Source organism: Perca fluviatilis, chromosome 11 (genome assembly GCF_010015445.1).
Source record: "Perca fluviatilis chromosome 11, GENO_Pfluv_1.0, whole genome shotgun sequence".
In the NCBI taxonomy this organism is placed as follows: domain Eukaryota; kingdom Metazoa; phylum Chordata; class Actinopteri; order Perciformes; family Percidae; genus Perca; species Perca fluviatilis.
In genome coordinates, this window is record NC_053122.1 from 12,778,340 (window position 1) to 12,804,342 (window position 26,003).

At 39.6% G+C, this 26,003-nt stretch overlaps 4 protein-coding genes across 5 annotated transcripts; 2 read left to right on the plus strand and 2 right to left on the minus strand.

The window, feature by feature from the left end:
- Positions 1 to 8,339, minus strand: casq1a (calsequestrin 1a). Its single transcript, XM_039814533.1, has 11 exons — positions 7,930 to 8,339; positions 4,336 to 4,429; positions 3,935 to 4,035; positions 3,639 to 3,750; positions 3,275 to 3,348; positions 2,404 to 2,534; positions 2,252 to 2,297; positions 2,041 to 2,095; positions 1,634 to 1,734; positions 1,413 to 1,487; positions 1 to 1,057 (listed from the first exon to the last, which is right to left on the minus strand). The coding sequence occupies exons 1-11, from the start codon at positions 8,164 to 8,166 to the stop codon at positions 656 to 658; spliced, it is 1,428 nt and encodes a 475-aa protein (XP_039670467.1). The 5' UTR covers positions 8,167 to 8,339; the 3' UTR covers positions 1 to 655.
- A 3,168-nt stretch (positions 8,340 to 11,507) lies between these two features.
- Positions 11,508 to 16,435, plus strand: LOC120568999 (crystallin J1A-like). 2 transcript variants are annotated; one of them, XM_039816780.1, is made up of 11 exons: positions 11,508 to 11,694; positions 12,210 to 12,295; positions 12,792 to 12,858; positions 13,156 to 13,332; positions 13,746 to 13,844; positions 13,966 to 14,058; positions 14,154 to 14,310; positions 15,277 to 15,392; positions 15,685 to 15,762; positions 15,889 to 16,028; positions 16,129 to 16,435. In XM_039816780.1, the coding sequence occupies exons 3-11, from the start codon at positions 12,792 to 12,794 to the stop codon at positions 16,225 to 16,227; spliced, it is 1,026 nt and encodes a 341-aa protein (XP_039672714.1). In that variant the 5' UTR covers positions 11,508 to 11,694; positions 12,210 to 12,295; the 3' UTR covers positions 16,228 to 16,435. The 2 variants fall into 2 exon arrangements, with proteins under 2 accessions (XP_039672714.1, XP_039672715.1); XM_039816781.1 differs by lacking the exon at positions 12,210 to 12,295.
- A 628-nt stretch (positions 16,436 to 17,063) lies between these two features.
- On the plus strand, positions 17,064 to 22,731 carry eif2b5 (eukaryotic translation initiation factor 2B, subunit 5 epsilon). Its single transcript, XM_039816411.1, has 16 exons — positions 17,064 to 17,222; positions 17,489 to 17,613; positions 17,699 to 17,884; positions 17,983 to 18,160; positions 18,245 to 18,325; positions 18,411 to 18,488; positions 18,577 to 18,889; positions 18,994 to 19,139; positions 19,291 to 19,435; positions 19,530 to 19,631; positions 19,742 to 19,843; positions 20,651 to 20,741; positions 20,836 to 20,959; positions 21,057 to 21,182; positions 21,380 to 21,490; positions 22,354 to 22,731. The coding sequence occupies exons 1-16, from the start codon at positions 17,064 to 17,066 to the stop codon at positions 22,414 to 22,416; spliced, it is 2,130 nt and encodes a 709-aa protein (XP_039672345.1). The 3' UTR covers positions 22,417 to 22,731.
- An 835-nt stretch (positions 22,732 to 23,566) lies between these two features.
- Positions 23,567 to 25,601, minus strand: LOC120568729 (mitochondrial ubiquitin ligase activator of nfkb 1-A). Its single transcript, XM_039816412.1, has 5 exons — positions 25,496 to 25,601; positions 25,226 to 25,344; positions 24,794 to 24,881; positions 24,584 to 24,704; positions 23,567 to 24,495 (listed from the first exon to the last, which is right to left on the minus strand). The coding sequence occupies exons 2-5, from the start codon at positions 25,340 to 25,342 to the stop codon at positions 24,003 to 24,005; spliced, it is 819 nt and encodes a 272-aa protein (XP_039672346.1). The 5' UTR covers positions 25,343 to 25,344; positions 25,496 to 25,601; the 3' UTR covers positions 23,567 to 24,002.
- Between the last annotated feature and the right edge of the window lie 402 nt (positions 25,602 to 26,003).

Sequence of the window (26,003 nt, forward strand, 5' to 3'; positions counted from 1 at the left end):
TGGTTTTTCTGTCCAAGCGGCCATTTATTTAAGACTTTACAGTTAAATTCCTCTTGTTACAAAAATAGAATATGGCTGTTGTCATATTTCATCATCGTAGAAAACATCCATATGATGTACAACACTTTCAGTGTACAGCATAAGACCCATCAGAAAAGCCTTTTAGCACCCTTGGGTCTGACTTCAGTTGTTTCGATGCTGGGGCAAACGAGAAAATAAGTGAACAGACAAAACACATTCAGACTGGAAGAGACTCCACAGATGGACTTAGACATAGTACATACAACATTGCAACTCCTCCAGTACTTTGGAAAATAAAAACTTTAATAATATAAAAATCAATAGCAGTAGATGGCAAGGTTTTGAAAGAATTTCTTTTTTTATTGTACCAGACACTGTCATATGTGTACTGTGGGATCTTATTTTAAAGTACTTTGTTACATAGAGGATTAGTGATTAGGGGAAAGGGATAAACGTGTAGTGGAATATTCTGGTGAGATGCAGAGAGAGGATGAGAATATGATGAGATATCAAAATGGACTGACGAGTTCAACATGAGAACTAGTTACAAAAGAAGATGATTTGACAGAGTTAATGATGTTGACTGTTGAAACTGCATTGGTCAGACTTGAAGAGTAAATTAGGACTTAATGATTTAATAATCATCGTCGTCATCATCATCATCGTCGTCATCATCATCGTCATCATCATCGTCGTCATCATCGTCATCGTCGTCGTCATCATCATCATCGTCATCATCATCATCATCATCATCATCATCATCATCATCATCATCATCGTCATCGTCATCATCGTCATCATCATCATCGTCATCGTCGTCATCATCGTCATCATCGTCATCATCGTCATCGTCGTCGTCATCGTCATCGTCATCGTCATCGTCATCGTCATCGTCGTCGTCGTCGTCGTCATCGTCGTCATCATCGTCGTCATCAGGATCGATTTTACCTGACAGAGCATCCTCAATCCAGTCCTCCAGCTCGTCTACAGATGGCATGTCGTCACCATCATCCATGTCCATCCACACGCTGTCAGCCTGCAGAGTGAAGAAGAACAAATAAAACCACTGAGAAAATCTCTGAGGAGGTGAAAGCCTTAAAGAGTAGCCTAACTCCCTAAACCCACCTTTTTGTTGTTGATGAAAACCAGTGTTTATTTAGTAGAGTTGTTTATAATTTCAATTGTTCAAATCTTTACATTTTAGTGCAAACTATTTTAATTCTACATATTGTGTTATAAATATGCATAGCAACTGACCTCTACTGGTTGAAAGCTTAAAACACCGATAAACTCACTGATGGGCTATGTCCAAATATGTATGTATAACGGAGGGCGGCAAAACACACAAATAACAGGCAATCTATGAATAAAGTACTAAAAATATTACTCACATCACCAGCATCAACAACACCAATCTGTGGGAAGGACAGGTCAATTCCAAAAGTCTTCTCCCAGTGTGGCAGAAGCTGCAGGGAAAATTAATAGAAAGAATTTTGATTAATTCTGTTGTTATCAGCAAGTGTCAATCAAGTAAATGTGACATTTGTGAAGAATATGTTTCAGTCTCAGTTTCTCTGATTTTCATTATATACTGTACATGTTATATTCTTACCAGGGGGAAGTCGTCAGGGTCAATCCAGACAATGCTGAGGTCAGGGTTGTCTGTGTTATCCTCAGCAACTTCCTTCAGGATCTCAAGGAACTCAAAACCGTCTAAGGAGTGGAGAAGACAACAGTGTAACTATAACTAAATTTTTATAGAGGTGAATCAACAGGGTGGCAACTGGTATTTGCAGATCATTTTTATAACTTATCCTTTATTCACCTGCAGAAATGCTGTAGAGTTGCAAGGGACAGTCTAATTAAATTTCGTAACCACCATGCAAAAACCTTCTCCAACCCCTTTGCTGCCACATGTAACACTTTCTAGATTTGCTATTGGTGACTGGTAATCATTTTTAACATAATCTTGTGGTGTTTCTGTCAGTAATGTTTACAATTCATTCGGGGTTCCTTTACCTGGGTCAGACTCCTCTGCGAAAGCAATGATATGTTCACCATCAACATCGTCGTCCTGTGGAAAGAATAAAGACACACTGAACCTACTGGGGTGAATTTGTTGAAGCTACAAATTCAGGAAATTCAAAAACAGTTCCGGAGTTGTAATCTCATCAAAGCCTCCTCATAGAAGACATGTGGGTTAGTTTGTTCTGGTGTCGAAAATTCTTACCCAGATCTCGTACATGTTGTGTGGCTGCAGCTTCCTCAGGGTTGGTCTTGAAAAGCACAGAGAAATAAGATATTACAGGTTTTGTTTTTCATTATAGACGGTTGGGCATTTACCTCATGATATTGTTGGAGCATAACATTAATGGGACTTGCCTGTCATTATCTTCAATGAATTCCACCAGCTCCTCTTCAGAGTAAGGTTTTCCTGGGATGACCACTGGATCATCAATGAAGGGTTCATAGAAGTCCACCTCATTGAGCTTCAGCTCCAGAGCCTTGGCAACCTGTAACACACGACCAAAGGATTAGAACTGAGCATCAAAATACGAACCACCAGACTTATGAACACTTTCTTTCCAAAGGCCATCCAGACTCTAAAGCTACACAAATAATGACTCTCCGCCCCATATTTCACATTTTATTGCATTTTATTAGTGCATTTTACAATTCATTTTACTGATCTGTGCGGTATTATATCATTAAGAACTGTGCAATATATTTATTATTTTATGTTATGTAGGGATGTGTGCAATATAGTTTATTTTAAGCAACGCTGGGAGGGACACTCACAATTTTGTTTTATTCATTGTAATATAATGACAATAAAGGCTTCTTATCTTATATACATCCATCTTTAAATGACATAAATAAAACCCCTCTGAAAAGTGTAATGTATGTAAGTGCTACTGAAGTGGAGATTTCTAAAAACTCCTTTAAACCGCCTTTAAAGATATGTATTGTCAAACTCCACACATTTTTATTGAAAACCACTATTTACAGATACAATATCTAATCAAATATGCATATGTATATATATACACATATACAGAGTATACTGAAGCTGTTTTTAGTTAAAATAAAAAAGCTTTAATAAACCCACTGTACGCACCTAATTATATACATTTAGTTTTAAATACCTTTCACATTTTTGAGTTATTTTAAATACATTTTCCAACACTCATTTATATTCTACCTTATAATGGTGTGTCAGGTCAAACTTAAGATAATGATCTTTATTACTCACCTTGGGACTGAATGTGGCAAAGAACTTGATGTGAGGATGGAACTCTTCAGCAGCATCGGCAAAAGCCTCAAAATCTGAAATTTTATAGGCATCCATTAAATTGTTTCAGTAGATTGGCTCCTGTATGAAATATCTAAGAATATAGACTTGTTGCTCTCATCATTAGTGTAGCTATAGTGCACTCACTTGAAAATCACCTTAAAATTAAATTAAATCAGTCTGCAGCTCAAAGAAAAAATCAAGCAATCTGATCCTGGTTTCTGTTGCACTTGCATGAAATGCAATCATGAGCAATTGTGTTGAAAAACAACTGTAAAACACACATTGAAACAGGTTATCATGCCATCACAGTACAGATTCTTACGTTCTGACTTGTGACTCTTAAAGTAGCCCACCAGTTTGATGTCCTCTTCGATGTTTTTAAAGCCTTTCAGTTCCCTACTATTGTCAATAATTTCCACTGGGTCCTCAAGAACCTATGAAGGAAAAAGGAGGGTCATGGAGGAGAAAGGGGGAAGACAATGGAGTTGAAGGTGACAGAGAAAAGAAGAACCCAGAGTCAGATTCTGTGTCATCTTCAAAGAAAGCAAACTGGGATTTAGAGACGTTTTTTGGTGAAATAAAACAAGCTATTAACTGGGAGATTATATCCTCACGAACATCATAGATGAATTCCACGATAGTGTCTGCTGCAAACTCGCCATCATATTCTATGACTTCATCGTCTGTGAAGATGTAGACGCTGTCGGACTCATCAAGGTCTGGGGGAAAAGAGAAGAAGTCCCAGAGCAAAGGTCACATATGCTAATTAGACAATTTGGCCTCATCCTTCCCACAATAGTTATATGTATCTTTCGTAAGAACAGGAAACACTAAAGTAAAGTAGCCCACATTCAACTGAGAGCTACATTGTCACTACAGGTTAGTACAACTGATTTAGCCATTAGATCAATAGTTTGATTCTGACAAATGGCTGAGATACTGGTACTGGCTGGTCTCATTTTGCATAATGACCTAAGTTACAAGAGTCTGCAGCTGTGTTGATTTTGTTGAGTGTTTACCTAATTTCTTTGCAACGACTTTGTCGTGCTTTGCATCAATGAGGCCGACTCCAATATCCTCATCATCAAACTCATCCAGGACCTGGGCTACAAGCTGTAAAACAAAGACACTGTCATATAACCAAGGACATGATTTGTCATTTTAGTCCATAAAACATGGCCTGCATAAGTGTGAAGTAGATTTACAGTCCATATCATGCACATGTATACCTTTTTGATAAAGTTGTCTCACTTATTAGTTTCATTACCATAAAAGCCTGCTTTTCATAGCTCTGCTTGTGCACTTTCTAAATCTGTATGAAACTTGAACCTCATGACTGACAGTTGGTTCCACCAATGGCAGTGCCATGTTTACAGTCTGGTTTGAGGGTTGTCTCAGTGTGTTAGGGAGGGTAAATGGCAAACACACACACACACACACACACACACATACATATATATATATATATACACACACACACACACACACACACATACGCACGCGCGCGCACACACACACACACACACACACACACACACACACACACACACACACACACACACACACACACACACACACACACACACACACACACACACACACACACACACACACACACACACACACACACACACACACACACACACAAACACACTTTGTCAGACTTGAGCAGCTGCTTTTACTGGCATGAATACAGTAGTTTGACTAACCAGTGTGTCCTGCAGGTTGTTGTGCAGATAATTGTTGGCATTTCTTTGAATTTGATTTGAGTTACAGATGGGTGGGGCACAGTGAAGCAGTTCCGTTAGTGAGTTTGTAAGTTAGCAGCAGGTGAGTTAAAATACATGCAAAGCATACCTTTATATATAATGTAAGTATGCTTAAAATTATACATACATTGTAAAAAGGCAAATTGTCTTTAAGAACAGTATTTTGGTTTTACTGTGACTTTTTTATGCATTGCATTATATTTTGTTGCAGACCCCACCCTTTTGGCATTTAAGTAGGCTAAAATAAGCTTCTAAAGGGCAAGTGATTGAGGTGAGTAAGGCTTCACACTATCCAAGCAACTGAAGGATACATTTGAAAATAAATTCTGATAAACAGATTAAGCAGTGGTTATTTATACTGGTAATTTGCTAATTGTTTTCCATTTCCTGTGTAAACACTTTAATAAAACCAATAAATAAAGTGAGAGGTAAATTAGAGATAAATATGTGCATTTGCATAGATACATTGGAAGTTTTTTTTATCTTGATTTGAATATGTAATGTAAATAAATTAGATTTCTCCCTAGTTATCATGGTGTCATCTTATTTTCTGCAGTTTTTTTATAGATACAATATGAAAATTATTTCATAGCTTCACATCTGCACGACCTACAAATACAGCCTAATATATGCAAAGTTGTTTTTATACATTGGTGCATCTGCAGTAATGTGGCTGATATAATTTCGTCAGGAGTAACTGAACCTCCCTAACTACATGTAAAGTTAAACCAACAACCTCAATATCTGGGATGGGATTGCATAGCCTCAATCTGATCTGATCTGATGTTTTCCAACTAAACAACACGCAAAATACACTGCAGATTTACACAATTTCATTTTTCAACACTACCATGTTGTATTGGTTCACTGAGAAGAAGAAAAAAACATTACATGACACAGGATACTTATATGTTTTCATGGACAGTGAGCATTTAATAGTAACTGGAAACATGGCAAAAAATATTAAGCATCAACACAAAGACCCCAGTCACAGTATTAAACCACCTTAACAATACGTTTTTTCATTAAACAAAAGGGAAAAAACACCTAATTATGACTTCATCACTCCCATCATCTCATATTTCATTTAACTTTAACTAACAGTGCCTCAACCTCCAAAATGTTGAGCCCTTTGCTGCTGTCTGTTACTAATAATAAATTCTCATCAAATGTAAATCATAATACATTCATAAGGAGAAACACAAGCCTTCAGGGAGCTCGACCCACCACAAAAGCAGCTAGGGATAAATATAGCACCAGAAGCCGCGCCAGCCCAGGGACTATTTTGGCGAGGTGGCAGTGATGCTCAGCGCTCTGGGATCCGCTGACAAGTACAGTACTGCAAGTGTCAATCACAGCGCAGAGCTGAGCCGACACTACTGGAGCCAGAACCTCCAGTGCTGGCCTCCAGCCCTAAGACCGAGCCCTAACACTCCCATACAGAGACACCAAAGGCTGTGGCGATGATGTGATATGCTCAGGGGAGCAACGTGTATTAATGTTTTCCTTTCTATAATTATCTATTACTATTATTTTCCTTCCCATTTCATTAATTGTGTTTAACTTACATGACAAGATATATCAGTAATTTGTTGTTTGATTAATTTAGTTCGTTTTTTTCTTCATGTTAATTTATGTAATTTGGTACGATCACAGCTGTGGTAGGGACTGTTGAGTGTTGAATACTTCCTTTAGTGTCCACTCACATGATGCCCAAATCTGTTTTTGAATTTGGTTGTAATTGCCAAAAGTTTTTTGTGTGCCTGTTTTGCATGTGAGTTCTAAACTGCTTACAGCTCTCCTGAAACATAAAAAAGCTTTGTTTTAAAGTTTATAAGGAAGCAGCCTTTACTGTACACTGTGTAGTAGTCATGCCAAATGCTGTAAAATATGGTTGCCTCATGATCTAGTATATATTCGATAAATCAGTCATCACCCCTATTACTTTTTATAGAACTGCAACTTTCAACAAATGCAAGTATAACTTTTCCTAGAAAATGCAGTGTATGAATATGTGACATTTGATATTCAATGTTTTGTTTTTTTAAGTAACCTGAAAACTGACCCAGGACAGTTGTGGTTTAATGTGTTTGTGAGCTGATACTGAAAGCTTGCTCAATGGTGATGTAATGTCTCTCTGTCAGAAATGTGATAAAACTGCTGAGTATCCAGGCTGACAGGACACCTGAGACATGCTGATAGAGGTGTGTTAAGTAGCCTACATCACACACACAACACACAAACAAACGAACGAACGCACACACACACACACATGCGCATGCACGCATGCACGCACGCACACACGCACGCACACACACACACACACACACAAACACACACACACAAACAGCCTTTGCCAGAATAAATGATATCTTGAGTCCTCACAGCTCAGCTCTTTGGGTGGACGATATTGACAATATACAGCAGAGGCTTGTGACACATTTTTGGGACTTCACCAATAAGCATTTCTGAATCCAGAAAAGCTATTTTCCAACTTGTAGCATCACTTTCCCCTGATAACTCCGTCCGTGTTCAATTCCACATTTAACACATTTCAAATTTCAAAAATATGTCTTTGTTAACAATTCTACTCCTTTCTTACCCATTTAAAATGAACAATAATCTCTTTTCTATATGTACCTAAGCCCTCTACCAGCAGTATACTTTCACACACATCTGCATGATTCATATTCTGTGCATGCAAATAAAACTAGTGCCTCCAACCAAGTAGCAACTTGGAGTTAAAGACTGTGTAATGTTTCAGTGTGCTTTGCAATATGAATCCAGCTTTCTCATCAGCAAGCTGTCCTCCTTATTAAACCCATAGTTCCCATCTCAACCCACCTCAAGGGCCAGCTCCTCAATCTCAAACTGTTTCTGGGCGACGCGGCTGGATCCGGGATGGTCATGATAGTACACCACCATAACATCGTACTTCTTCATCACAGACTTATAGTTCTTGGCGTTGAGGTCGTGGACACGGTCCTTGCCATCATACTCTGGGAAGTCTAAGGTCTCCTTGCCCAGTGATAGACCCCCAAAGGACAGCAAGACTGCCACAAGCACCCAGGTCCACTTCATGGCTCCTCTCTAAGATAATGTAGATGTATTTACAGATTTTTGTAAGTAAAAAAAGGGCCGGCAAAAAAAACCAAAATGGGTAAAAGTATGGAGAACCCTTTCCAATCCGCGTCACCCAGAAGAGAGCAAGACCAACTCCTGCAACTGGCAGTGGGGCACAGGGTGCAAAAGGGGTTGGGCTAAGTTTGACATAGGTGCAAATGTATGTCTACGTGGGGTGTAACTGGGAAAGATGAGGTGGGGGTCACTGTGGTTGCTGGGGTGACAGCTTTGTATGTGTGTGTGTGTGTGTGTGTGTGTGTGTGTGTGTGTGTGTGTGTGTGTGTGTGTGTGTGTGTGTACAGACCTGTAAAAGTGGGTGGAGTGAGGAGATGAGGACCAACCTGCTCTCTTTCTCTCCCTATCCACTGAGAACAAGAGAAGACAGTGATGGAAGTGAAGAGAGTTGGTGCAAAAGCAAGGAATAAAGAGATGAAGAAGGATGGGATGTGTTTGTTTGTTTGTGTGTGTGTGTGTGTGTGCGTGTGTATGTGTGTGTGTGTGTGTGTGTGTGTGTGTGTGTTTGTTGAGCCTCTCCGCTTTGCACCAACTAAAGAAACAGTGATATGATGGATTTAGAGGTGGCTACGAATATGAGGAACTCTTTTCCCATATTAAGTGTAGATGGAGGCTTGTATCCCAGCTAAAAATAATGGATGCAGGACATGGAAGTACATATCAGGAGGGGGAGCTGGTGTCTAATTTGCGGCCGCTGGCACCAGCACAGCGCTAGAATGTGGTGCTGGGTCACTCAGGGACATGGAGAGAGGAGAGGGTGGTGCACCTGCTGAGGATTCAGTGTATAGGTGTCACTTAGCACTGACTCAAGAAGAAAGTGAAACATAGAGTTTTGAAGGGGCGGGTGGGGGGCATGCATGTGGCAATTTCTTTGGGTTCTTTTTGAGCCTGATCCATCTGTACATACAGTACGTGTATTCCATGCAAGTATGTGTGCATGTATCCTTGGGGTGATGTGATATTACTTTAAAGATTGAAAGGGAGGAGGTAAGCTATAAAGATTGACAGGCATGGTATCGTAACACTCCTTCAGACCCCCAAAACACACACATGCACACGACACACCCCTCTTTTCTGTAGCAGGACATGCAGCCTACAGTACTAAAGTGGAAAGATTATGTTTGAAGGGAGTTGTTGAAATATGCACTGACTGTACGTGTATCATCACATCCCAATCAGTGGTGTCACAGCAGGTGACTGAAAACACCTGCTGTGGCATCACGTACTGAGGTGAATGGACCTTTTTCACGGCAGACATGTTGACTTGTCATAGTAGGAAAAACACAGCTGAAATTGATAACCTTAACGATGGCTCAGTTCCATCAAGAGTCCCAGTAAGCTGTTTCAGTGAGTCAGCATGCACAATACCAGGACCTCTCCTAAGTGGAATGCAGCCATCATTAATGGTTTTGTGCTTTTCCTACTATGACATGTCTACTTTGCCTTTTGTCTTTCGCTGTGGATTTACCCTTTGACAGAGCACAGATGCTCCAACAGGATTACATTCTTGTTATTATTTTATTCTTTATAAACCTCATACCTACACGACAACCCATGACATTCATCTTTGTGTCCGATCTCATTCTTGCCTTCTCAGTTCACGAAAAACATTGACATAAAAAAAGCAGTGAACTGGAGGATAAACTTACAAATCAGTATATTTTTGCAGAAGACATTTTCACAAGCCACAGTGAATAAGTCACAGGTGTAAATAATAAAATGACTTCTATATATTGTAACCAATTTGTTCCTCAAAAATCGAAATGGTTCTTTAGAGGTCATGTTTGTCCTACTATAAAATAACATTTATGTGTTTGCTATCATGACTCTACACACGTGTTATAATATACAGTAGGTGGAGAGTCTGTCATGGTTTGTCCAGAAGAGGGAGCTTTCATTACCTCTACTGGTCAGTAGAGGACGCTACTTAAATCTAAACCATAAATATTAATAATTAATATTAACAGTCTAGATATATAAATAGATAGATAGATAGATAGATTAGTAAGTAAGATACAAATGTACATACTGTAATTACACCTATACATAGCCAGATTCTACTGCTCTTCATACTACTCATCCTGTACACTTTTTCTTACTACTCTTATAATGTTACCAAACTGTACATAGCTGTACTATACTGTACATATCTGTCTATACGGTTCATACAGAATATCTGTATTTACTCAGTTTTTCTTATTCTGCTAATACACTGCATATATCTATATTATTCTTACTACTATTATAATGTCACTGCTACTACATTGCACATATCTGTACATGTTGTTCATACATTGTTCATATTACATAGCCATATTTATTCTGCTCTTATAACACTGCAATATATTTCTTGTCCTGCCTATGCACCACCTGTCTATACTTTGTATATCGTATTGCACTTTTCTGCTTTTTTTGCACTTCTGGTTCGACGCAAACTGCATTTCGTTGTCTTTGTAGTTGTACTCTGCACAATGACAATAAAGTTTAATCTAATCTAATCTAATAGATAGATAAATAGATAGATAGATGATAGATAGATGATAGATAGATAGATAGATAGATAGATAGATAGATAGATAGATACAACCATAACACAACAAACACACATACACACATATATCTCACACACATAAAAATCACTCACAGAAATTTAAAGAGTTAACAATTTGTGAAGTGATTACAAAGGTCTGGTGTGGACTGACCATGTGATGCAATGACCATGATAAGGTGCTATGGTAGAGTGTGTGCAATGGTGGTAGTGCAAAAGTAAACAGTGCAGAGATTGAACAGTGCAATAACTTATTATTAAATATTAACTATGACTATGAAACTATTGTTTTTAAGCATATTGTATTTAAGCTTATCTTTAATACATGCATAGGCGTAATTTACAGGGGGGATAATCAAATACTGGCCTGTGCAACTGCCCCAAATATCTAATAATAATTTCCTTCACATAATTAAAGACATTTGCACCATAAATTGATGCAGAAAATGCACAAATTGTTGCAGAAAAAATCCCCAGAATGCAGGAAATGAAGTGTTTGATTTGCTCAAAATTTTAATTTTGCTCAAAAGTGGAGATCTCAACACCCCCAAAGTTACGCCCTTGAATACATGCATGGCATGCAGCAATGTTACATTGAAGTGACATTATCACAGTTGTAGCTAAGCATATCTGTCAGCTTGAACAATGTCCATAAATATTTACTTCAGTCAATGTTGGTCAAAGGGTGAACAGAGGGGGGCGGGGTTATATTCTTGCTTCTCTGTGGGCGGTGCTAAAAGTAACAACCTTTCATAACATGCATAACATGTAGGAACAACACACCTCACAGATTGTATTCATTTTACGGATGATTGAAATGTAAATTGTTTCCTTCAGGAGTTGCCGAGGGTTGAAACAAACTGCAGTGTGACCTGGGTGTCAGTTGGTACATAACGTTAACGTTACATTAAACGGAGTTTAAGGTAAGACTTTATGTCTAACGTTAATGACTGACGTTAGCTGACGTTAGCTATCGTTAAGTGACGCTAACGTTACATTGTTTATAAGTACGTTACTGCTATCTCCTCTGACGTTACTTAGTCTAGCTAGGTCATTATACAAAAAATTCACCAGAATGCAGGAAATGAAGTGTTTGATTTGCTCAAAATTTTAATTTTGCTCAAAAGTGGAGATCTCAACACCCCCAAAGTTACGCCCTTGAATACATGCATGGCATGCAGCAATGTTACATTGAAGTGACATTATCACAGTTGTAGCTAGCTAAGCATATCTGTCAGCTTGAACAATGTCCATAAATATTTACTTCAGTCAATGTTGGTCAAAGGGTGAACAGAGGGGGGCGGGATTATATTCTTGCTTCCCTGTGGGCGGTGCTAAAAGTAACAACCTTTCATAACATGCATAACATGTAGGAACAACACACCTCACAGATTGTATTCATTTTACGGATGATTGAAATGTAAATTGTTTCCTTCAGGAGTTGCCGAGGGTTGAAACAAACTGCAGTGTGACCTGGGTGTCAGTTGGTACATAACGTTAACGTTACATTAAACGGAGTTTAAGGTAAGACTTTATGTCTAACGTTAATGACTGACGTTAGCTGACGTTAGCTATCGTTAAGTGACGCTAACGTTACATTGTTTATAAATACGTTACTGCTATCTCCTCTGACGTTACTTAGTCTAGCTAGGTCATTATACTGGAAACCAGACGAATCTATCAGCGCATGTTTCATTTCCTCTGGCCGGAGCTCCATTGTTGTCGTAAAAAATATTAGCGAGATAAAACAATGCTGCGTTCAAGTCATGAAGCACTAGCGGTAACATTAGTTACTGCTGAAATATAGCTACCTCACACCGAGCTAATATCAATTATTCAAGCTGTAGGCTACACATCATCTCAGATAATCTAGGAAAGGTAGTACAATGCAGATAAACTCAAAACTGCCAGTCATTACAGTTTCAGCTCTAATTACAATAACAAATAACAATCGTTCAATTTTATCAACAAATAATAACCATTTCCTAAATTCCAATATTACTTTGAATGTTTTTTACAGATGGCTGCAGCTCTGTCTAACAGAGCGATAGGAGCCATTGTAGGATCAGCAGTTGCAGATGCAGCAGGTATTGATGGTTTAAGTCTGTAGAGTTCATGTAGTCAATAAAATTAATTTCCTTGTCCTCCCCCCTGTTTTAATACTCTTAAAGTTTATTTTTTCATCAAAGTATCACCATCTTAACACCAGTAGGCACTTTTCTGCTGAGTTTCTAACTGTTTTGCTATCATGAGTCTTTACCCTTAAAGACATTACCAGTTGTTTTGCATGTTGTAGCACCTTTCCTATTATCAGCCAGCCATTTGATTTCAAGGAATGTCTGGTTCTGAATGAAATTGACCTGCTGACTCATCGTCCTCAACAGCGCAGCCCCTCCACTGGGTGTACGATCGGCAGAAGCTGCAGGGGATTCTGGCTCAGGATCCGAACCCTGAGTTCCGCCCTGAGTCGGCCAACCCTTTCTACAGGAGGCAGACGGGCCAGCAGAGCTGCTACGGAGACCAGGCCTTTGTCCTGCTGGAGTCCTTGTCCGAATGTGGAGGTAGGCTTGCTTCTTCATCTTATCGACCCACCAGACTCCCTCACAGTCACTTCAAACTTTTACATCTGTTGAAACAGTGTAATTTAAGAAACAAAATAAAGCCTCAAAAAAGTGGTTGTTGACAGTAGGTTCTGTTATTAAATGTGCACTTCCCATCATTGTTGACACTATACTTACACCTGTGACACTCCAAATCGGTTCTGGACATGTAGCATACCTCTCGTCACCACAGCTGAATTATGCCAACATTAGATCCTCACTGTAGAAAATAGTTAATATATATACCATGATGGTTTATATCTAATTGACCCCTTTCTTCACCAATGTCAAGGTCCCGATCCTGGTTTTGCAACATTACGACTGTGTGAGTTTTGTGTTTGCCCTTGTCTAAGTTCTGTAACCTATATGGCCAGGTCTAAATGTTGACGATCTGAAGCAGCGCACACTAAAATTCTTTGGGCCTGGATCAGAGTATGACACGCCTGTCAATGATCCTTACAGAGAGAGAGGAGGTAGGACAGCTATCCAGTAGAAGTTGACAAGTCTTTTATGTAGTTGCAGAAGAATGAATTCAACTCTTTTCACTTAGTAAGGTGGGAATACTGATGATGTTGTGTTTGTTGTGTATACCAGGGCCAAAACCTCAGCTGCCCATCGAGGGACCATGGAGACATGCGAGTTTAAAGAGCTTCCTGAAGAATGTGGATGCAGGCAAAGAGGAGACTGGTAAATCTGCAGTAATGGCATTACAATAACTAAGACATAACTAAGAGAAACCGCTCTAACTATTACTATACTATTACTACTGTAATTTTCCACAGGCTGTGAGAGCGACTGTCAGATTGATGGAATAGCCAAACTGGCTCCTATAGTGGCTTTTTATGCAGGAAAATCTGACATGCTGGAAAAGGTTGAGCAGGCAGTCCGTGTCACCCAGAACAATGATGCATGTGTGGCAGACACTCTAGCAGCTGCAAGGTCAGTATGTTTTCCATAGTCATCAGTTTGCTTTAACTTTACTGTTTTCACTCTCTGTTACTGATGAAAATACTGTGCATTTTCTAAATGTGGAATCTGAAACAAATAATGCATGACAAAACATGTGCAAAGACTTTTTACCTGGTAATCCGTACTGACACAATACACCAGTGACACACTCGATGCCGTGAAAAGAGGTTGCTTACTTTATTACAGCAGACCAAATACAGACAAACACAAGACCTCATCTGTGATGGTGGAATAAACACTGTTGAAGGAGGGCAACATAGTATTAAAATGTTCTTGTCCTCTCTATACTTAAAATCTTGTGACAGACGGGCATAATATCAATGTCTCCATTTATTTCCTGTAACCGCTATGATGTCCGCTATCAAGATAAAGTCAAAAACAACCCTAAAATAATTTAGAAAGTATATGCATTAAATATATTTAATTTTGAAATATAATGGCAACATATAAAGATCTCTGCTGACAGGGTTGAATTCCAGATATGTCATACATTTGGAAATTTCATCATCCACATAGAAAAACTGCAGTGGAGTAGCATTTACATTTGGAAGACCCATCATCACTTGGTTTTAATCCTCAAAATAAACTCTTTAAATGTAAATGTCGCGTAACTATTTAATGAAATGCAAGGTGAACATAAAATGATTAACACAGTATGTGAAATGGAAAGTTGCATGTACATTTCCTAATGGAGGTTGTAACTTGAACCATTTAAGTAAAAATGTCCAACTTCAAACATCTAAGTTGGAAGGAAACGCAGCAGGAATCCTCCAACTCGAGCATGTACATTTTAGATGTGCAGAAGCAGATACAATAGTTAAACTAATTCACTCTGTTTATTTCCAAAAAAAACTATAGTGACCTAAAACTAAGTGCAGATGGGGGCCAAACTAAAATTGAAATATATATTGAATTATACATTGATTTATTTCCCAGGTTTCTTGAGCATTTCATTCTGAATGGTCCTGATCCAAAAGCCTTGGACTCGGTGCTCGATCAGCTCAGTGACCCAAACCGAAAGCAGCCCCAGGATCTGGACAAAGCAGTCATTGGTATGTGAGGCCTGCAGCATTGTTACTTCACTACACCAAAGTCATGGGACTAAGTCATGGGATTAAAGGGTTTACCCTTTCTCATTTTGTACAATTTAATATACTGAGTAGTAACGATGTTGGTAATAATTTGACTTTAACTTTACCATGGTCTGTTACTACATTCCTCAATCTAAAGATACAATAACATGCAAAAGTGTATGTTTTATGTATCTTTACATTTTTTACATATTGCAATTGTTATTGTATTTGAGTGACTCTTGAGTTTACCTTCTTCTCTGATTGATTCCAGGGCACATTCATCAGGTGAAGGAGACTCTATCAAAAACTCCTCAGGAGCTAATCCCCACTGTGTTTCCAAACACATGAGGTATCCTCACAAAGCAAAGTACTATCTGTAACTCACACAGCTGTCATTTACTGTACTAGACAAATATTGAGACAACTAGTTGCAATGCCTTCGTGTCATTCACATCTGGTGCTGATGTTCATTCAGGTTTGCCAGGTGCATTCCAAGCAGCGCTGCATGGAGTCCTGACAGCCAAGCACTATGAGCAGGCTGTCAGAGATACAATTAGCTGTGGGGGTTGCACCTGTAGCAGAGGGTCCTTCATTGGAGCCTGTCTTGGGGCTCAGGTATGACTGTGTGCTAATCTTAACTCCATTATATATATAATATTATGCCAGTATTGTATGCCTGATGATTTATAAAAATGTGCTATTTGAATTCTCACAGATTGGACTTGAGGGAATTCCAGCTTCGTGGATAACCAAAACCCTGCATTATGACTCAGTGTTGAAGCATGCCAAGAAGATAACCAAACACCACCAATAGAATTTTTTTTCTGGAAGTGTTTACAATCTGAGGTGGCAAAGAACAAAATGAAAAACTGTTGTGCTTTCACAGAACACTGTATGAAGGTTCTTGTCTAAACTGTTGGACGGCAGGAGCCTGATGTTTTTGTCTCTGGTAAAGTTAAACATGTTGGTTCAGATGTTCGTAACTGAGTTTTTCTGCAATAAAGTAATTTGGAAAAAATATATATGTAATGTTGAGAATCTTTTGTTCAACCTGTGTCAATCACTGATGGTAAAGCTCATCATTATGAACATGGTAAACTAATAATAAAGCACAAACATGTTTTTATTCAAATATTATTAATATGGTCAGTCCCTGAGTCAGTATGGTGAGGAATGGACTGTTTGACTTATCTGTACTGCCATAGCTGTACTGATATTTTATATTAACTCCTGTGTTAGTTGGGATAGAGTTAAGTAAAATTCTTTATACTTCTGCAAAGAGGTCACCAGTATTCGTATTTTTAAATATTTTGGCTTTTTCAATTGGGGTTCTCAAATATGTTTCCATTAGATATAACTATTGTGTGAGCTGACTGTAATTTTAAATCCGTAGTGAATATATGTTTGGCTAGACTTGTTAAGGCCAACAAAAAGTAGATCCAAGTATTGTTTCACAATCATGTTATTTATTCCCCGGTTTTATTCAAATCGGTGTTCTAATTAAATCAAACATGGTAAACAAATGCAATTGTAATCCTGTAAAACCCGTTTGTTTGGACCACTGCATCCACCAAAAAAAAAAAGATTGTCCCACCGCAGCCACCGTACGTGTGTCTGACGACAGAGTTGGTTAGCACTTGGGAGTCAAACATGGCCGGTAGAGTAGGAAAACAGAGTCGTTCGGGCTCTGGCCTATCAGGTAGAAAATGTGCAGATGAGCAGGAAGAAGAGGAGCAGCCGCTGCAGGCTGTTTTAGTCGCTGACAGCTTCAACCGGAGGTTTTTCCCGGTGACCAAAGACCAGCCAAGGGTATGCAGCGAGCTAAGCTAACGGGAGCGCTAATGGTAGCTAGCTAACCAGTGTCCATGCTGTAAACAGTGACAGGGCTGCTCTGACACCGGTGAAACCATTATAAGAAAGCTAAAACACGTAACTTTAAAGCTATTGTTTGAGCTGTTGTGTTGTTTCTGTGTAATAGTGCTTGGGTAACGTTACTTGTTTTCAGTTTCCACCGTGACGCTGTACAGTTAACGTTACTTCACTCATGACATCTGTCACATTTTCGATGATGACAGGCTTTGCTGCCGCTGGGTAACGTTGCCATGATCGACTACACCCTGGAGTTCCTCACTTCCACTGGGGTGCAGGAAACATTTGTCTTCTGCTGCTGGATGGCCAGTGAAATCAAGGAACACTTGCTGTAAGTTTCACTAATTCTGTGTGTGTGTGTGTCTTGTGCAAATTGGTCTCAATGAAAGATGTTGACCTGTCCCTGTGTCTGACAGTAAATCAAAGTGGTGTCGACCCACCTCTCCAAACACACTCCACATCATCACTTCAGAGATGTACCGCTCCCTAGGGGATGTGCTCAGGGATGTTGACGCAAAGTCCCTTTTGCGCTCCGACTTTGTGTTGGTCTACGGAGATGTGGTATCGAATATTGACATCAGTCAGGCATTGCAGGAGCACAGGTGAGAGAAATATAGTCCGAACAAAATTACATTATAAGGTATCCTTTGACTGTGTTGCTCTAATACGGCTCTATATGTGTACTTTTGTTCATGCACAGGCATCGTCGCAAGATGGAGAAGAACATCTCGGTGATGACGATGATCTTCAAGGAATCATCGCCAGGTCACAGGTCCCGCTGTGAGGAAGATGATGTCATCGTCGCTATGGACAGCAAGAGCCAGCGGATTTTACACTATCAGAAGACACAGGGGCTGAAGAGGCTACAGTTCCCCATGGTAGGAGTTTCACATTTTTATCACATCTTTAACTTCCTTGGGCTTTGGATTGATTATTAACAGTCGTTCCTGTTTGTTTTGCAGAACATTTTTCACAGTGCAAGTGATGAGTTTGAAATCAGACACGACCTCCTGGACTGTCACATCAGTATCTGCTCCCCACAGGTTAGTTTCCAGATAGAGACCGGAGCTATTGAACTCCCTATTAGTGATTGTGGTAACACAAGTTTTCTCATCATTCATTTTTCAGGTTGCTGAGCTCTTCACTGACAATTTTGACTACCAGACTAGGAATGACTTTGTCAGAGGGATGTTGGTCAATGAAGAGGTATTGCGCAGCCATATTTAAATTTTATTGAAGTTTTCATCATGTTATGCTACTGATTCGGTGCATCATTTATTGTATTTCTGTTAAGATTCTGGGCAACCAGATACACATGCATGTCACCAAGGATGGCTATGGTGTCCGGGTGTCCAACCTTCTCATGTACGACTCGGTGTCATCGGACCTCGTGCGCCGATGGGTGTACCCGCTCACTCCAGAGGCTAACTTCATTGACCAGAAGGGACGAAGCTGCACGTATTCTCGCCACAACGTCTACCGAGGGTCTGGAGTCAGCTTGGGCCATGGCAGCCAGATGGTGGAGAACGTTCTCATCGGCTGTGACACTAGCATCGGTGCTAACTGTTACATTTATAACAGTGTCATCGGTAACAATTGCACCATAGGTGAGCTCTCTGACCAGCAGCATTTGTTTGTGTATGAAAGTAGGATATATCTAAGTATGTTATAAAAGTAGTGTTAACGGTCGCCGTTTTTTTTTTCACAACAGGTGACAATGTAACCCTAGACCATGCCTACATCTGGAATAATGTTCACATTGCCAGCAACGTGGTGATCAGCCAGTCTCTGGTCTGCGACAAGGCTGAGGTCAAAGAAGGCGTGAAGCTAAACAAACAGTGTGTCCTGGCGTATAACGTAAGCAATGCATGTATTATCATCATTTATTCTTTATTGTAATTAACTAAAGGCTGATAGATCAAATTAGTGAGTTTGGAGAGCTGCTGTTCGTGTTAAAGCCCAGATTATCTCGACCTCCTCGCTTAATTTGCTGGGAACTGTTTTGCAGGTGGCGATTGGACCAAACATCTCTCTACCTGAAGGCACCGTGGTGTCCATGCACCTTCCAGAGGAGGAGGAGGAGGAGGATGATGACGAATTCCTGAGTGACGATGCCCAGGTTGGTCACAGCAAAGACAAACCCAAACTGAAAGGTGCGTATTGTGCGTACTGACATATACTGTACATGAAGTAAACAAAATGCTTACATGTTTGTGGTAAAGAGCCTTGTGTTCATCTGTCCTCCAGTGTTTAACCCAGCAGAGGTTGGCGCAGAGGGAAAAGGCTACATCTGGAAGACTAGCAGTCTGGATGACACAGAGGATGAAGAGTTGTTGCACTGTCTCTGGGGTAGGATAGCAGCGTGGCTGGCTTATTGAGTTCATCATAGTAAAACTGCCATTTCCCATAATGCTATAGTCCATGTTCCAGCAGCCTGGCTTTTGTCTCTTGTGCAACAGGTTTGGTGCTGAACCCTGACCCTGAGAGTGAAAGTGAGGACAGTGAGCCCGATGATCCTGATGACCCGGTGATCCCCTCCCCCGAGATGGATGATGTCACAGGTGAGTGTTTCACCTGTCTGCCCCCTACTGGCCAAAGAGATAAAATACCAACCACAAGACCATATAACTGCATATATCTGTTTAAAATCTTCTCTTTACACTTAGCTCAGCGGTGTCAAACTCATTTTCCCAGAGGGCCACACTGGAAAAAGAGAATCACACCAAAGGCCTGTAGAGTTTATTGATGTGCTTTGTTACTGCGTGTCACTTTTTTATTTTTTTTACATTTTGGTAGCTTTTTTCCTCATTTTTGTTGATTTAGTTCAGACTTTTTTTTGTGGCTTTCTCAGACATTTGTCACCTGTTTTTTTTTTTTTTTTTTTTTTTAGCTTTTTCCGACATTTTTGTTGACATGAAGCACTACAAAAGTTATCAAAAGAGTTCCTTATCTATCATAGAGTTTAGCATTTTTTTTTTTAACAACAACCTGTTTCTCAGCCTGAATATGAAAACTCTCTCTCTGCTTCTGGGGGAATTTCTGAGTCTCAGAGTCTGCAAATCTGACACATTCTGCTTTGAATGTCAGGATATTGCAGTTAGAAAAACACTTTCCTGTGTTTTTGGTTTGGCTCACAACTAGGTGGGCCAAAATTTATTGTGAACCCAAATTGATATACGGGCCGGATCTAAATCTGCAAGGGGCCGGATTTGGCCCGCGGGAACTTGAGTTTGACACGTGTGACTTAGATGATCTAATGGCCTTTTCATTTTATTTTTTTTAATGCATGAGGACTTAAGCCTCCATATTGTCTTTGGGTTGAGACATCCTCCTTTCTGACTCTTGTTCTTTGGTCTGTTCATGCGTAGTCTTCCAGATGGAGGTGCTGGGGACTCTGCAGAGAGGTTTGGAGGAAAACATCAGCTGTGACAATCTTGTACTTGAGATCAACTCTCTCAAGTGAGTAGGAACTTAAAATTGCCCGCAGTTCTATTGCTCTCTTTCAAAGTGATTGTTTTTGCACATTCAGTTTTGACATGCACTTTCCCTTCAGGTACGCCTACAACATCACTCTGAAGGAGGTGATGCAGATCTTAACCAGAGTGGTGCTGGAGTATCCTTTCAAGCAGCAGGGCCCACAGCTTACCCCATCACAATACGTTACTCTGCTCGAACCGGTAAATATGTGTTGTTGTTTTTTTTTAACAACACGTTCATGTAAGTGTAGACACAATAGAATTAAAGATATTACTTTTGTCTTTGTTCTCTTCTCAGTTATTAAAGAAATGGGCGCCGGTGTTTAAGAACTATGTGAAGAGAGCACAGGACCATCTAGACTGTCTGTCTGCCTTTGAGGAACACTTCCTGGAGCAGAAGAGTCACTGGGCTGCTATGTTCAAGGTCAGGGCCAGTCGACATTGACATGTACACTCAGTAATCTGCTGACTCCAATACAGGTTGAACACAGGTTAACAAGAAAAGATGTTAGTCATCGAACATCAGGGACCATGTAACCCTGCAGGTTACTCTGCGTTCATCCTGGACTATACCTGGTGCTGAAGATGCTGTGTTTTTGTTTTTTGTTATTTCCTATCCAGGTCCTGATGAGCATGTACCAGCTGGAGATCCTGGAGGAGGAGATGATACTGCGTTGGTTCTCCCAGGGAGCCACCACCGACATGAGCAAGCAGCTACGCAAGAACCAGGGGGTAGGTACAGGCTGAGCTGGGTCACATAGGACAATAGTTATGACATCATTTCACAATTATCCTGTAACTGGTTGAAGTTTGAAGTATGATGTGATGAGATGATGTGTTACCAGCTGCTGCCAGCACAACAGATGTAAAACAGTATGGAGAGCTACAAGTTGGTGTAAAATACCAGATTGTTGGTTTGCTTTCTTTGAACGCTCAGAGGAAAGTACATTGCCTGGCACTTTTTATTTATGTAGCACCATTCATCGAGGCTATTCATTCTTTTGTCTATGTTTTTTACATAGGGAATAAAATGCGTTCAAAAACGATTCAAGACAATGTAGATGAAGATAGAATTTAGCAGAATCAAATTAATAGAAAGGGACAACAATATTAGACGCTACTGTTTAACCACTATGACTTGATAGTAATATAAACTTTGTATGGAGGACCTAACCAGACTTGCAAGGGAAAAAGGAAAAACATCAGTTAAATAAATGAAAGAGAAATAAAGACATCAATCACATAGGTGGGTTTTTCAAATGATTTTCTTTTTTCTACAAATTAATATATAAAATCTAAATATTAAAGGGAATAACATAATACTGTAATAAAACAGTGATTGGTATGACCTATAATCTTTTTTTGCAAAGAGGAGAATGTTCACTCATCTGACCTGTCCATCAGCAGCGGGCCTGCTGTGTATTTGACAAAATCCACGACGCCCTCATCATTTACATATAAATTACATCACAACCCAATTTACAATTAAGACCTTTTTCAAATTACTTTAATGTATTTGTATCGTTTTTGGTAGCAATTTTTTCAGAAAGCTGGATTTCTCACACAACCCTGTCCCTTATATTTTTCTTCAACAGCTTCAAAAGTTCATCCAATGGTTGGAGGAGGCTGAGGAGTTTTCAGAGGAGGAAGGGAAATAATGAGAACTTCAAAAAGGACAAAGATGAAAAACTTGAAAATTGTTTGTGAAAAACCCTTTATTGTGAATAAAGGGATTCAGGCTGTTGGTTTTACCCTTCACAGTAGATTTTTGCCACTTATATCCATCAAAATCTCTTCTGTACAGTTCAAGCTCATATTCATTTCATCACATAGTGCCACGTCATGTAAGGGCTGTGTGTTGTGAACGTCAATATCCAAATAAAGAAGAAAGACCCTCGGACTGCTTGAGAATGTATCTCACTTTTCTGTCAACAACACAAAATGTCTCAATCAATATTAAACTGTTGCTTTGATTTAAAAAGTGATTTATTAAATACAAAGACCACATCACTTTGAAAAAATAAGATTGTGTACAGTGTTTAGTGTTCATTTTTTTTGTCTACATACTGAACAGTGACTGCAGGTCATAAAACAATACAGTAAAAACAATTAACTAGGAGGTAGAAGATTATTCTGCTAAATAGATTCTGTACAAATCCCCTTAAGATTGGATTTTAATTCCATCCTGTTGGACATGATGACCAGAAAGTTGGACTGACGGTGACAAGATATCACAAATTTCTTTGATCAGGTTGACAGTTAAAATCGTGAAAGTAAAAGACTGTGAAAATAAATGATTACCAAACTAAACCAATTTAAGCTGACCGATATGATCTAAAATACAAATAAAAAAAAAAAAAAACATTTTCATTACAAAAATAAAATGTTCCCTTTACAAAGTAGCTTTGAATTTCCAAAATCCTGCATTGAATGCCTGCTCCTCAGGTGTTTTATCAATTGCAATGCTTATAATAATTATGGCCCAGTGACTGCTAAAGAAATTAGAGATACTGTAGCTTAGAGGCAACATCAGGTTTCAAGCTAATTTGTACTTGTCATAGCTTGACATGCAACTGTACACCAGTAGACCTACCAGGAATTTATCTTGTACCAAGGCCCCATTCACCTACAGCACAAACTCTTTTAGGCCTTCAGACCTAATTATTGTTTTCACCAGACTAACTGAGGTCTAGGATTCTCTTTTTTTTTTTTTTTTTTTTTCTTTTTTTTTTTTTTTTTTTTTTTTTTTTTTTTTTTTTTTTTTTTTTTTTTTTTTTTTTTTTTTTTTTTTTTTTTTTTTTTTCTCTCTCTCTCTCTCGACAAGTGATTAAACATCTTTGTTTGAGTGGTCCATTCAGTAAAACAATTCAACTAAATATTTAACACAATAACAGAACACAACAGTTTAGAAAATACATAATTAACTTGGGTTTTGTCTAATTGCACACTAAAATTGTTGTTGCTACCTTTTCTTTTTTGTAAAGTAAGTTTGTTTTTGTATTTTCTAATTTGTTATTGTCTTTCTAAAATGTGCTTTCTGTGTGTGTAATGTCTCATCCAATAGTGTTGTGTTTTGCCCCTCACAGCTTTATAACCTTGCAATATGGCAAGTGACAAATTATGTTAGCATCAGGGCAGTGCCGTGGAATCTAATATAAAACACCGGCGGCAGTAATGGGGCGCCCAAAAAGCGGTGACACAGCTTTTTAAGGCCGTTAACCCTGCAGTATCCACGTCTCCAAGCCTACTTTGACCTGTCATCCTGTTTTCCCACCAAGCAGTAAATGGCCTTGGCTAGAAGCGAAGCCCCTGTGATACCAGTAACAGCAGTCAGCGTCTTCCACATGCTGGCTGATCTCTCGTGCCTGTCCATGAAGCTCCTGTAGTCAGTGGGCACCAGGATGAACTTGCGGCCGTCCTGCGGGGCCTGCAGCCTCATCACCTGGCCCCCCTCCAGCACCACCTCACCGAAACCAGTCAGGGTGCTCCCCACACGCAGCAGCTCCTCGCTCTCCTCCATCGCCACTGGTTTCTCCCCGCTGAGGCCCTGCATCACCAAGTTCCCCAAGCCCTCCTCAGCACGTCTTACTTTGAAATAAACCCTATCCAGGTAGCACCCCGAGGCCTCCAGAGGGTTTTGAATCTTCACATACAAATCAGTGATGTAGGCTCCAGGGCTGACCAGACTGAAGGGCACAGAGTTGTTGGTTTCTTTTCTGTTCATTGTCCGAGAATTCCTGCAAAAGTAATCAAAAGGTTGTTACGAGGTTAGTTGCTTGATAAAAAGACACTTTTGGTTTTATTTTGTAGGAAAAAAAATTGTACCATGTCTTGGTGATGGAGTTCCAGTATTTCCAGTGCTCCTCAACTGCTATCTTCTGAATCACACCGAAGCATCGTGGGACAAACTGGCTGGCCAGAGGCTCCCCATCCGCCTGGACCAGACCTTCAAACAGATATGAAAGAAACTATCAAATATCTGGGATTGATCCCATACAAAACTGCATTTACTCAAATGTTCATTGTAGTTTGTACCTTCTACAGCAACATACTGAAGTCGCTTGTGGGGAGATACTCTTAGTACTTGGACCAAATGTTGATCTGGCTTGAAAAGGGGTATTTCCTAAAATAAAGAAGAAGAAAAAAGCTTTAAGATTAGCATTTTAAAAAGATATACGTGCAATTTAGTGTCCCAAATTCCCCATAACAATGTCCTACATGCAGTTTAGTGTCCCAAGTTCTCCATGCAATGTCCTTAATTAATTATGAACCTGCTAAACCACCTGTGCTACCCTAACCCTAACCTAACCTTAACTTGTCTCAAATAAGACCCTTATCATTTGGGACACTCAGTTTTTGGAAAATAATTTGGGACACTAAACTGCACGTAAGCCCACTTTAAATCATTACAAGACCAGAGATGTGTTAATACTTAACAGTACTCAAACAATGATGTACAGTACTTGCCTTCAGCTTTTCCAACTCTTTTTTCTTTTCTTGGTATAGATGATAGAAAAGGCCAGAGAAGGCAAAGCTGGACCCGACACCAACCAAAACCAGCGGGTTTACAGGGAAATCACCCATATCTGTAATAAGGAAGGTGTAATAAGGTCAACATAAGTCAAAGTAAACTACTGTAGGTCTAACGTTACACATAGTAATAATCAGTGCAGAAGTACGTCGGTTGCTAGGAAGAAAAATTACAGATAAAGACCAGAAAAGTGGAATAAAACGTACCTGCTAAACTAGCAGGTAAAACTCGGACACACCTGCAGTTTGGTCACGAAATCGAAAACAAAAGCTGTCTGTCATAGGTCATAGACAGGTTCTGGTTGAGTTTAATTTCCTGCTTGTCAACGTTGCGTCATGTTTCATCAGCCAATAGGAAATAAGCAACGTTTTGCTTATGAGATTTTCTTACCACTAGGTGGCAGCAGTGTTCTGCATGAAACCATAGTTTATTCTGCCATTGACTCGTTTGGTGTTTGGTGGATTGGATGATTCTGCCTACAGCAGTTGGATCGTAGGGTCGAAGTGTGGAGAAGACGCGGAGAACGCTATGCTGATTGGTGCATCGAAAGAGTAACACCTTTTGGTGGAGGCAGTGTGATGGTGTGGGGTGGCATCTCCCTCACTGGAAAAAATTGTCTTGTCATCATTGGAGGCAATCTCAGTGCAGAGAGATATAGAGATGAGATTCTGCAACCAGTGGCCATCCCATATCTCCACAGTCTGAGACCGAACT